Consider the following 12,571-nt stretch of genomic DNA (forward strand, 5'->3'; position numbering starts at 1 on the left):
CAAGGGTGGGGAGAGGGCCGGGCCGCGGCACCTGCACCCACCTCTGAAGTTCTTGATGACCAGTTTCTTGGACGGGGCGGCGGCGGCGGCGCCTCCCGCCCGGCTGCTGGCGGCGGTGGTGGCGGCGAGCGAGGCGGGCTTGGTGAGCCCGTTGGTGTGCCCCACCAGGGCCGACAAGTGCGGCTTCTTCTGCGGCTCGTCCGCCATCTCCGCCCCGGGCGCCGTGTCCGGCCGGGGCAAGGCGCTGGGCTGGGCTGGGCTGGGCCGCCTGGTCCCCGCCTCCGCTCCCTCCTCCTCCTCCTCCTCCTCCTCCGCCCGCCCCCACGGGCTCCGGCGGTCACCGGCAAGCGCCCGCCTCCCCCCCGCGGCGCCCCGGCCGCCGTCTCGCCGCCCCGGCCGCTGGGCGGTGCGGGCAGCGGCAGCCCCGCGCACAAAATGGCTCCCGGGCGCTCCCCGCCATGGCAGCCCCCTTGGGGGTGAAGGGGCGGCCGGGGAGCGGGGGGGGCTTTAGGAGCGGTGCTTTCGGGAGCTGTGTGTTCAACGGGAGGGGCGCGGCCGCTACCGAAGCCGCTGGAGACAGCTCACAGCCGCGCTCAGCCCCCGTAGCAGCAAACCCACCCTTCCCGCGCCCCTCCGCCCCGCCTACTGACGCGCCGCACGCCCCGCCGCACGTGGTCTGTGGCCGGCGCGCGCCCGGCCCCGCCCACCGCGCTTCCCCCTTGGCTGCCGGCGCGAGGCCACGCCCCCCGCGCGCTGCCGGGGGCGGGAAATAGGCGCAGCAGGAGCACGTGACCCGGCGGGTTGGGGCGGGGCGGGGCGGGGCGGGGCGGGGTGGGGTGAGACGCGGCGTCACGTGGGGGCTCTCGCTCCGGTGGGCGGCTAGCCCGCGCCGGAAGTGACGTGGCGGTTGCCGGAAGTGCTGTGCTGGGCGGCGCCATGAGGGCGGGCGGGCGGTGAGGAGGGCTCCTGGCGGGCGGCGGCATGGCGCACATCACCATCAACCAGTACCTGCAGCAGGTGGGTCCGGCGGCGCCTCCGCTAACGGTACCTCTCGTCACAAATTGGCTCTCCGCGGGGCTCGCGGCGATGTCCGTCATGGCTGGGAACGGCTTCGGCGGTGGTCGTCTGGGTGGTGCCTCTTGAGAGGTCCCTTCCCGGTGCGTTATTTACTCCGTCTGTAAACCTTGACAGGAAAAGCGATCTTTGTCACGTATGCCAAATGGAAAATAGCGTAGAACAAAGTAGCGACGAAAGCAGCAAAAGAGGGGAGTTATAAAATCAGCTACTTAAGCTCTTTCAGCGATTTTTGTTTATTTTTTCTAGCAAAAGAAACTTAATTTGGGGTTTTGCCGGTTTTTCATACTAAACACTAAGTCTGTATTAAATCTATGTGCAGGTCCTGGTGATTTACATTAAAATTCCATTTGCAAGTCCTGGTTCTTTATATAAAAATTCCATCTGCAGCATCACAAGGAGTAGTCCTCGGAGATAGCTCACGCCTTCACATACATGTTTGATGCCCATAAGTCCAACTGGCATTTAAAAAAGCTTCTGTAAACGTGGTTCACAGCTACTCCTTTATGGTACTGAATCCATCTAAGTTGTGTTGAGGTTCTCTGGTTTGATTGTATCTTACAAAGGAGGAAAAAACAGAATGGCATTCACACCGTTCTCTCTCCTGATCCCTTTTTGAAAATCAGGTGGATTGAAAGTACATTGTTTTATTCGGTTTTAAACCTTGAAAACTTGTATTTGGAAAGGCATTGAGGTGGATGAACACAGTTTATGAGCAGGTGGCTTACGTAGTCACATGTAAATATGTTGTATGGCTGCAGTTGGATTTCAGTGTGTGTTGTGCTTTCCTTGGGTAGGTACAAGAAGCCATTGACAGCAGAGATGGACAGTTTTGTGCAGAACTGGTATCGTTTAAACACCCTCATGTCGCAAACCCAAGGCTTCAGGTAAGAACCTATTACACTGGAAGAATCTGTTTTTGATGTTTCTTTTGTTCAGCTTTCAGTTTCCTTAGCTGTTCTTATGCGTTCCTGCCCACTGGGGATAAGCCTCAGAAATCTGTTTCATAGTCCGGAGCAGGATCCCCTTGTAGACCAGTTCCCCTTTCTTTTTACAAGGACGTATTTTCATTTTTATCCTGGGTGGCTTTGTGTGTTCTACTTGGAATTGCTGTCTGGATAGAGTCCTGGAGGTCAGCTGTGGCCAGATCTGCATTAGTTAGTGAAGTCAGTAATGTGGCACCATGGAAGTAAATAAAAAGAGCAAAACAGTGGGTAGTAAGGGTCCAGTGCTTGTGCCACGTGCGTTGCAGGTGCTTCTATATAAGACTGGCTCTAATCTGGTTGTGCAGACAGAATGCACACTGTAGCAATTCGTTACACTGTGTTGGATTATTAATACACATACGTGTCTTTGCAATCTATCAGAACCTTAATTATAAGACTACCACGATGAAATATCCATTGCACCAGAAACAGAACATCGTACGGATGTTCCTTTCGTGATTCGTTGATTTATTCTGTCCTTAGCTTCCATCTCCAGAGGAGAAGTGTCAACAAGTGTTGGAACCACCATATGATGAAATGTTTGCAGCCCACTTAAGGTAAAGATGGACCAGGAACAGGCAAGTTGGTTGTGAGGTAGCCAGCAGGGATGGGGAAGCATAAAGTTTACTTATTTTTTTAAGGGCTTACATCTGAAGGCTTGATATTTAGGACTGCAGGAAATAAAGGCCTTCCATTTCTTTTCCACATTAAGTTTTCTTTATGTACCTGACAGTCACCTGTATATGGTCATTGGCACAGCTTTGGCATTGGTGCTTCTTGTTTTCTTTGCTCTGCTTTTACTAGCTACATGAAAATTTAGAGTGAAGTAAGTAAGGGAAATAAACGTTTAAAAAAGGTAATTTGGGTCATCAAAGTACTCGTAAGTCAGATTGAAGGCTTAAGTAGTTTTGTGAGGTTTTTAATAAAAAGAAATTCTATGTTGTATTAACACTGTCTTTAGTTCACTTTCAGAAGTCCTGGAAATATTTAATTATGGTAGTCTTGGTGACATTTCAATAAGAATTAGCATGTACAGTTGGTTCTGTACGTACTGCAGAAACAAATCCCTGTTCTTGGATCAGTTTTCTGCAGTTATCAAACTCAGTGCTGCATTAAAATACTTAGTTGTTTTCTTAGGAACGTTTTTAATCCTCTCACTGTATCTCCTTTAATTGAACTGTAAAGCCTGTACCTGCTAAAAGGTGCAATAACAACAACAATTGTCTTATGTATGTATCTTTGGATGTGCTAACGCTCCTTTTCTTTGGCAGATGTACTTACGCTGTTGGAAACCATGACTTTATAGAAGCATACAAGTGCCAAACAGTTATCGTTCAATATCCTTTTCATAAGTCTTGCATATTTTTTTCAGATTAGCTGTTTTCTTGTAGAGTAAGTTATCCTTATCCCTTTTAGAATGTATTTTGCTTCCAAATACGCTTCACGTATTTAAATTCTTAAGCAATGAAATCCAGGTAGGCTCTTCTCCATTCAGCTTTCTCTGGGACTACGAAGGAATGTGCCTCTTGCCTGTAAAATAGAAAGTTATTTTCTCACAGAGAATAGGAGAACCTCAAATCATTAATACACGTCCCAGTTTGTACCTGGCTGGAGGGAAGATACCGATAAAGAAAGCTGCTGTTATCTCTAAGTGACCAATGTTTTTCATTGCTACTGCAGCACCAAGAGCATGTGGCTGTGCTCACATTCCTCCCTACTGTGTCTTTGCACCGTTTTCTTATCTCCTTTGCTGCTTTGTTTGCTTCTGCCCTTTCATACAGCATGTAGTATATGGTGTGACAACTCCTCTGTTCTTTAAATCCGTGCTTCAGTTCGTTTCGTTTTAAATTCTCCTAAATGCAACACATCTTTCCTGCGAGCATTTCAGGCACATAAGGAAGAAAACTGGTAAGTGTATTGTAGAGACTTGCTTCAAAACTGGACTCTCATTTTTTACTAGTATAATACAATATAGTATATATTATACACTATAATATAGTATAATATAGTAATCAAGCTAAAATTATGCCTACGGTTTTTATTTACCTCCAGCAATACTGAGATGCAGCCTAATTGGTTTTGCTGCCTGAGTTTTTAGGTCCAAAAGTGTGAGAACTGAACGTCTAAGCTTAAGTATTTAGAATATCAATAAGCAAACGTGAAGAATTTGTTCAAAGTGAGATTTTTTTTAAAGCCATTAGAAGCCTTTTATTTCACCATGTTTGAAATTAATTCTTCCATTAGTGTAGGACTCTGAAATGCTGAGCTCTTGAAGACTTTACCTTTTTGAAAACATGCGTTCTTCTTTACTTAAAGATTTGTGTATATTCTTCTAGATTTATGACCAACTAGCAAGAAAAAATACCACTGTTTCTAATGTCTTTTACTGCATGATTTGCATTTACTAAGCACTCTGTGCCTTACTTTTCCAGGGCCTTGCCTATTATGTATGCTGTAGCCCTTGATCTTCGAATTTTTGCTAATAATGTAAGTAGAACGGATTAACAACCTCATTATTTTTATCTGTTACGAGTTTCTACGGTGGAAATATTTTTCCTTGATTACATAGCCTAATTTTGCTCATTAGTGTCTAATTTGTTGTTTAAGATTTTGTTAACACACTAAATTTGTCCCATCCTATTATAAAACTAGGTGGCTGAGTCTGCCTGGCTCTCATTTGCAGCTTTAACTGGAGAGGTTCTGGGCACCTGCACGCAACTCACAGCTTAGAGCATACAAAGTGATCAAGCACTGTCTTTATAGAATAGCACGATGGTGTAACTCATGGTTTCGGTGTGTTATCCTTGTGGTTTGTGTCTTTCTAAGGGTGGAGATGCACAAGGCAACAAAGCTAGTCTAAGCACTCACCACATCTTGTGAAGGAAACTTGTCCCTTGTTTCCCTCTTCCACCTGTGTGTGTTGCTTTTGATGCTCATCGGAGCCCTTGCTGACTCCATACAACTTGACAACAACAAAAACCATAATTTTTCTTAGTAAATTGAAGTAGCTTGCATAGGGATCTAATGAGTAATGCTTGGCCCGAGGTAAGCGACAGGGTCATGACCTTGCTGCTAGCCACTTGACCTGAAGAGATGAAGTTGGCCCAAGCTAGATTAGGGTTTCTCAATATCCAATATTGTTAGTGGTTGTCCACTCAGGACTTCTTTGTGCCCAGGAAACCCAAAGCAGCACGTTTTGCATATTTGCACAGAGAAGACTCTGTTGCATGTGTGTATGTGAGAGAGAGAGAGAAAGTGGGGTCAGTTTTGAATGTTATCTTTTAACCTTATTCAAAATATGTGGGTACAAGGAAGACTTGTGCAGCAGAGGATGTATTTGCATTTCTTGTCCTTATATTTCAGCTAACGAGAATGCAAGTGTTAGAGTAAAACTTGCCAGAAAGCACATAGCAACAATCCACTCACTGTTTTTTCTCAGTCTTCTTTGTTGTTTTAATTCCATGTTCATTAGTGTATGGTTCTTTCCGGCTTTACGTGAACAGCGTTGCCAACTTTTCTTATGACTCTGTAGCATATGTGTTCCTTTCTCTTGAAAATCTCAGGTTGCAGCAGTGTGTATTACTACTAGAAAATGTTGAGTGTAGGTTAGAAATAAAATCTAGTCCTTGTGGTTGTAAAGAGAAGCTTGATTATAATTTTTAAAACTAAGATTCCATAACTGGGGAAATGTTTTTTTTTTGCTCTTGTTTAAAAGATATTTCTTTTTGCTTGATCTTTGGACTTTAAAGTTTGAGTTGGAGCGTGGATGCTCCAATTCAGCTGTAAGATGATCCTTCTGAGAGCCGCATTAAGCTTCTTGGTGCTGAAGGTAAAAGTGGACAGTGCTATTTTCAAAGTTCTGGCTGGCCTGCTCTGCATTGAGTTTGGTACGGGATGTTTAGGAACCTCTCCAAGTGTGGGTTGTGGGTTTTTTGGGTACATCTGTTCTGTCAGCTTGACTACTATCAAGATTTAGGGGTTAGTAAGAGATAACATCTATTGTTATAATGCCTTATAAAATACTATATTAAGGAACCAACCTGTTTACAGTCCGGTGAACCAGGATGTAGAGTTACGCGTTGTTTCTTGCTGTGTGATGTTAGGCAGATCAACAGCTAATGAAGAAAGGGAAAAGCAAAGTTGGTGACATGTTGGAAAAAGCAGCAGAACTGCTGATGAGCTGTTTCCGAGTCTGTGCCAGTGACACGTAAGTGAAAGATGCTCCGCAGAACTCGGACTGCTAAATTGTTAAGAGCTTAATGAACTTTTACATAAGTTTTCTCTACTTACTAAGTTACTTATATATTTGGGTAAGAATGAACACTTCTGAGGCTTGTTTCCTCTCATTTCTAGTCTGTTCTCTCTTGACTATTAACTACAGCTGGAGAGGCCTCTGTCAGGTTTAAGCTTCCTGGCAGATGTTATTGGGAGGGACTGGCTATGTCCTCCTCTCTCAGGGAAGGTGATTAACCCTTTTGTGCTCTCTTGAAGTTTGCTTCAATGTGATCAGACTGGGAAGAGGTGACTTTGGTTTCCAGTCTTAGCAATTTAGCACTTTCCAGGTGGAGAAAATGCTTTTTTTTTTTTTTTAAACCCATCACCCATCTTTCACCTTGAATATTACAAGCAACTGCTATCCTAGTGTACGTGTTACCTGCAGGCTGGAGGGAGGATTCTGCTGCAGATGAATATTCTGCATGACATCTCATTACGTTAGAAGAAGTGCAGCAGAGTTGTTCAGAAGTTAAGATCGGAGCACATTCTGTTTTAATAGTATTGGTATGGTTTAAGACAAAGAATTTGGCTTTGGCTTTTATTTTCAGATGCTCATTTTTATCCTTAAAAAAAAAAAAATCCATAAAATATCTAAAGATGGAATTAATCATTAAAAAAAAGTTATTATTTCCTTACAATGTTCAGTACTAGCAGCTTGTTTTTTTTCTATTCTTATGACAGTCGAGCAGGCATTGAAGATTCCAAAAAGTGGGGCATGTTGTTTCTCGTGAATCAGCTGTTCAAAATTTATTTTAAGGTAGGGTTCAAGTCTTAAAAGCTGTGTTTTGTATTTTGTAGTCTGAGTCAAATTCACCCTTTTTTACATGATGTTGCATATCTACCCTCTCTGAGTAAAACACAATTTTATTTTTTTTACCAGATCAACAAGCTCCACCTATGTAAACCCTTGATTAGAGCAATTGACAGCTCAAATCTGAAGGACGAATACAGTATGGCACAGCGAGTTACATACAGATACTATGTGGGACGCAAAGCCATGTTTGACAGTGACTTTAAGCAAGGTACTGTGTGGTGGTAAGACCGATTTAAGCTGTTGCAGCTTGGTGTGAACTCTGGCTTATGATGCGTGTGTGGCTCAAAATGTGTGCAGAAGGTGCAGTTATGTTCGCGCTGATGACAGAAAAGTCGTGCTGGTACTAATAATATCAGTGAATTGAGCTGAAAATTCCAATATTGCTTGTAGCTGTTACACCTGACATCTGGATACTGATAAATTGTATTTTCCTTTCTGAGAGAAGACTTATTTTTCTTGTAATACCTTGTCTTTTGTGTGATTTTTTTAAATATAATTTCAATTATAGCCTCAAGCTAGAAATGGGCATTGAGCAGAGAATTTGGGTTACTGATTTAATCAATTTTTGTTGTTGACTCTTGTAACTAGCACTGCTTTTATTTGTGTCTGCAGCTGAGGAGTACCTGTCCTTTGCCTTTGAGCACTGTCACCGCTCAAGCCAGAAAAACAAAAGAATGATCTTGATCTACCTGCTGCCAGTAAAGATGTTGTTGGTGAGTAAATGTTACTTTCCCAAATGACTTTTTGGGAGGCAAAAAAAAAAACAAAAAAAACCCTCAGTTTGGCTCTTCTGTGTTTTGTTTTTTTTTCCTCCCTATAAACACCAGTGTATGCAAACTTTATTAGAGAGCTGAGGACAGAAAATGTAGAATTTTTATTTACAGCAAAGTAGGAAAGGAGAAAAAGGCTGCTTCCCCAACTTCCTCCCACCTATCTGAAAGGTGGAACCTGAGGTTACTTCTGTAATAAAAATAAGAGAGCTCAAAATTAACTTAAAGTAATTTATGTCACTTAGCAGAGTGTCTGTGTGGTGATAACCGTGCACAGACGGACCAGGGAATGTTTGGATTCACAGCTGCAAATCTGTGGTCCTTTCACCTGGGGAAGGGAAGGAGGATGTGCAAATCGATGGTTGAGGACTGTTGTGGTGCGTTTGCCACAGGAAAGAAAGGACTGCTGTCTGGTTTCTCTAATTGCACCTTGTGTGTTTACCCGTTTGAGGCATGTCAAGAACCACAGAGCATTTGCGTTTTGAAGAAATCAGTGAGGACTGGTTACCTGATCACTTCATCTTTTTGTTAAAAGAATTAAGTGCCTCTCTGCTTCTTGTTCATGTCCTTCCCCATGTGCTGCACTGGTATTTGTGCATCCCCTGAGTTAGTGGGATTATGCAAACACTTAGTTCAGAGTAACTGAGGGGACAAGAACGAGATTTTACAGAGTTTTCTATTCCTGGCCCTATTACCAGAGTTCCTCGTGGAGAATGTTGGTTTTTTTTTTTTTGTTATCCACTTCAGAGAGTTCCCACCTTCCACCCTTGTCCCAGCCTGCTCGTGACCATTCTCCCTTTTTCCCCTTTGTGCTCCTTTTTCCATCCCTTGCAGCGTCAATTCATTTCCTTTGCAGCTGTCTTTTGATGGAGGAAGTTAACCGTGTGTAAGGGAGAAGCATAGTGGCTATCAGAATCGGCTTCTGCTCTTGTTTGTTGTCTGTCTTAGTGGTTATTTTCAGATCAGTCAATGGTAAGGTCGATAAAGCCAACAGCCTTCCCTAAACTGGTGGGTCCTGTAGGGCCTGAGATAACTGTAGCTTTTCTGTAGCAGCTCTAGTGTACAAGAGGCACTAAAGAATCTAAAGGTCATTGTTTTTACAGTTGCTTTTTAAAATCACATTCCAAACATTAACACTAACCTTAAAACTCTACTAAAATAGCTTGGGCGGTGGTGTTTTTTTAATTTTATTTTTATTCCTAGCAGCTCTCAGTAAACATGCAGCAGGGTTCTGCTGTCAGTTAATCCTCCAACCAGCAAAGGAGTTACCAACAACAGAGCAGGACAGTAACTAAATTTAAAGGCTGACCAAGTCAGTGTGCAATTTGATCTCCACTGTGCAAGGGGGGGGTGGTAAAAAAAAAAAAACAAAGTTTCTTTTTGATAGTCCACCTGGTTCAGTCTTACCTGATGTAACAATGAGAATTTCGTTTCTTTAAATTTAAACTGTCTTTTCTCTCTCTCTCTCTGACATTTGAATGTCCACATGGAGGCGTGGTGAAGAAAAAGTCTGGTACAGACTGAGGTGGCACTTGACAGCGCTGAAGCACTGCTTGTATTATTAGTAATGCATGGGATTCCCACAGTTACTTTGTTTGAAGATCAGATCATACAACTGTAATGTAAAATTTGGATCTGCCTAAGTCTCATGTCACAGGATCTTGATTTTACGAGTTTGATACCTGTTCTGCAACACTTAAAAATATTAAGAGACTCCCTAAACTGTGCTAAAGAGGTATTGTGAGTTCAGTTGCAGGAAGTTTGGCAGCGCAGGGGGGTTGTCTTACAAATACTTCCATTTAACTCTTGTTCTGCAGGGAAAAAAATGTAGTTAAACACTTTTTCGTTTCTCTAACAAATATTTTTATAGTTTATGTTGAAAATGCACTTGACTTTATCCTGGAAAACATTTATTTTTCAGGGCCATATGCCAACCGTTCAGCTCTTAAAAAAGTACGACCTTATGCAGTTTGCTGAAGTAACAAAGGCTGTGAGGTACGGCGGTTACTTTATTGCATTGTGCGTTAGTTCAAAAACTGTTAACCAAAAGGTATTTATTTGGGATGGCTAAGGAAAGCAGGAGAAGGATATTCTTACCAATTCATGCAGTTTCTTTTCTTGATAGGGCGAGACCTTCTCACGTATTCATTTCTTCCATCCTTCTAGTGAAGGCAATCTTCTTCTGCTGAATGATGCTCTGACAAAGCATGAGACCTTCTTCATTCGATGTGGAATCTTTCTTATCCTTGAGAAGCTGAAAATCATCACATACAGAAATCTCTTTAAGAAAGTGTAAGCATAACAAAAAAAAAAAATCACGTTTTTGCAAAAGCAGACATAATATGGTTTTACCTCAGGCTGAGATAGAGATGTGTGTGTTCCTTAGCTCCCTCTAGGAGGGCAGAATTCCTGGTAAAGTGAATCTGTAGTAGAAAGGCCATTTTACTAAAAAAAAAAAAAAAAAAAAAAAAAAAAAAACAATTTTTAAGTGATTGTTTCCCAATAACAGATTTTCTGTTTTTTCTTTCAGATATTTACTACTCAAAACACATCAACTATCGCTAGATGCCTTTCTGTTTGCCCTGAAATTCATGCAAGTAGATGATGTTGACATTGATGAAGTCCAGTGCATTTTAGCTAACCTTATTTACATGGTATGTGCTACTCACGTATTGTTTTGTCCTTCCAGATTCCAGACAGTAAAAATTGTTAGGCAGAGAGTACAAGTTTGTTACAAAAATATATCAGTAATCCTAGCTTTTCTTGTGTGTAAAAGCTGATTCATTTGTGCCCAAATGGCAAATGTTTTCATTTGCCCAGGGGAATTCCTCTAATTCTGGAACCACTGGTTTTGCAGAAACCATTTAAAATTGCAGTTGAATTCTGCATTACAAATCCAGTACTGACTTTTCTATAAAGCATGAATATTCATTTCCAAATGGAAAAATTATAACTGGGACCAGGAAGGGATTTGTTCTTCTGCATTTGAAGTAGGAGATTTTTGATTTTCTAACATCAGAAAAATGAAAGCCGCATGTCTTTGTTTCACATTTGTCTAAATGGGTCTTAACAACTCATGAATAGATATAGGCTTGCAATCTATAGATTTGTAGTCTGTTAGAAGTTTTGGAGCAGCATTACAGTGTCAGCAAGAAAGCGAACTTCATCTGTTTCTGAAGCAGATTATTTGGTGTCCTCTCAGAGTAACAAAGGGTGGGATTAGGTGACTGGAAGATTTCTCTCAGTGCTATAACCCTACGTGTCTAAAAAGGAAGAAATATGGAATTTCGTTTTTAAATTTGGAATAGTGATTAATTAAAATCCTAATTTTAAAGTGAGCAAGAGTAAATTTGGAAACACTTCTCCAGAGCTCTGCAGGGAAATGTAAGCAAACCAGGAGGGGGCCCTGGCAACAGGCGGTCCAACGGCAGCGTTAGTATGCAAACATGGTTATGGTTCCAACTTTCTGCTTGCTGCGTGAGGTGACCCACTTACATAAATCGGATCCTTCCGAACACTAAGTACAGTAATGCAGTGGTGATTGAGTACGTGCACGTAGCTTTGTTTGATTTAGCCTGATGGCAGGTGAGGTATAGGCGTTGTGTTACCAGCCTCCCGTACTAACAGTGTATTTCTTTCTCCTGCCAGGGTCATATTAAAGGCTATATATCTCACCAGCATCAAAAACTTGTTGTCAGTAAGCAGAACCCGTTTCCTCCGCTGTCAACGGTATGTTGAGCATTGCATCTTAGCCATGCAAGTACTTTTCAGATACACGGCTTGCCCAGTGGAGCTGCTCCTAATCAGCCAGGGAACATTGTAAATGACCTGGGTCGTGTCCAGGACTGGAATACCAGGAACTGTTTGTGGCTCCTTTCCCAGAATGACCAAGGCTGCCAGTGTAACAAAGTGCATTGGAATGAAATACTCACTTTTCAGTGATAGTTTCTGCAGGCTTTCTAGATCGTTCGAACTATCTCATGAAGAAATAAAAGCAAAGCATTCCAAACTCCTTCCAAAGTATTTAAAAGCTTTTACGAAGTACTGTGTGTTACTATTTCTGCACTTATCTTTCGGAAAAGAAAAGTATCATCCTTTGGTACATACAGTAATCCAGTTTTCAGGGTGGAAATAATGTTTTCTTTTATGTTTTCCACTTTCTAAAGCTCTTTGATAATCTTGCTGGCCTCAAATACGCTCTTCAAGCCTTCTCTAAAAACTAGAGAAGTTGTGCTTGACGCCAAAAGCTTTGCAGTTTCAGTGATATTTACAAGTTCAAGTAAATTTGTGGGTTTTTTTTGGTCTGTAGTTGCTCAGATATGTTTTTGTTTTTTAATTCCTTTAGTCTTTTGATTAAATTTTGTTACGATGAACAAAAGCATATCTAAGTAATTTACCCATACACTGTTTTATTCTGTTTCTGGGGAAAAGACTGCCACTGGGTCCATTGTTTTAAGTGTTCATTGTGTGTGTTTTTGTTTTTTTATTATTTTTTGGGGGTGGGGAGGAGGAAGAGTACAACATACCTTTGTGTGTTGTGATGGGATTTTTTTATTTTCTTTATTAAACATTTTTCCCCCTCTTTGAGAGTCTAGTTTTTATTTTACCCAGTTACTGAATTATGATTTATAATTAAAAACACAGCTGCCATG

General features: G+C 42.0%; 2 protein-coding genes across 6 annotated transcripts in view; one reads left to right on the top strand and one right to left on the bottom strand.

The window, feature by feature from the left end:
• Positions 1–643, bottom strand: part of CUL4A (cullin 4A) — a 37,655-nt gene extending 37,012 nt beyond the window's left edge. The window contains exon 1 of one of the 2 annotated variants that reach the window (XM_083834729.1): positions 42–643. In XM_083834729.1, the coding sequence (XP_083690855.1) occupies positions 42–207 (166 nt within the window). In that variant the 5' untranslated portion in view covers positions 208–643. The remainder of the gene's footprint in view (positions 1–41) is intronic. The other variant, XM_083834730.1, reaches the window with a different exon arrangement.
• A 225-nt stretch (positions 644–868) lies between these two features.
• Positions 869–12,501, top strand: PCID2 (PCI domain containing 2). 4 transcript variants are annotated; one of them, XM_083834755.1, is made up of 14 exons: positions 869–1,017; positions 1,872–1,961; positions 2,544–2,617; positions 3,332–3,397; positions 3,927–3,968; positions 4,493–4,547; positions 6,164–6,267; positions 7,017–7,092; positions 7,216–7,357; positions 7,762–7,862; positions 9,841–9,914; positions 10,086–10,211; positions 10,450–10,573; positions 11,568–12,501. In XM_083834755.1, exons 1-14 carry the CDS (start codon positions 982–984, stop codon positions 11,655–11,657), a joined length of 1,200 nt encoding a protein of 399 aa, XP_083690881.1. In that variant the 5' UTR covers positions 869–981; the 3' UTR covers positions 11,658–12,501. The 4 variants fall into 4 exon arrangements, with proteins under 4 accessions (XP_083690881.1, XP_083690882.1, XP_083690880.1 ...); XM_083834756.1 differs by having other exon boundaries at positions 930–1,157; XM_083834754.1 differs by having other exon boundaries at positions 967–1,044.
• Positions 12,502–12,571: the final 70 nt, after the last annotated feature.

Source organism: Anser anser (assembly GCF_964211835.1).
Source record: "Anser anser genome assembly, chromosome: 1".
Taxonomy (NCBI): domain Eukaryota; kingdom Metazoa; phylum Chordata; class Aves; order Anseriformes; family Anatidae; genus Anser; species Anser anser.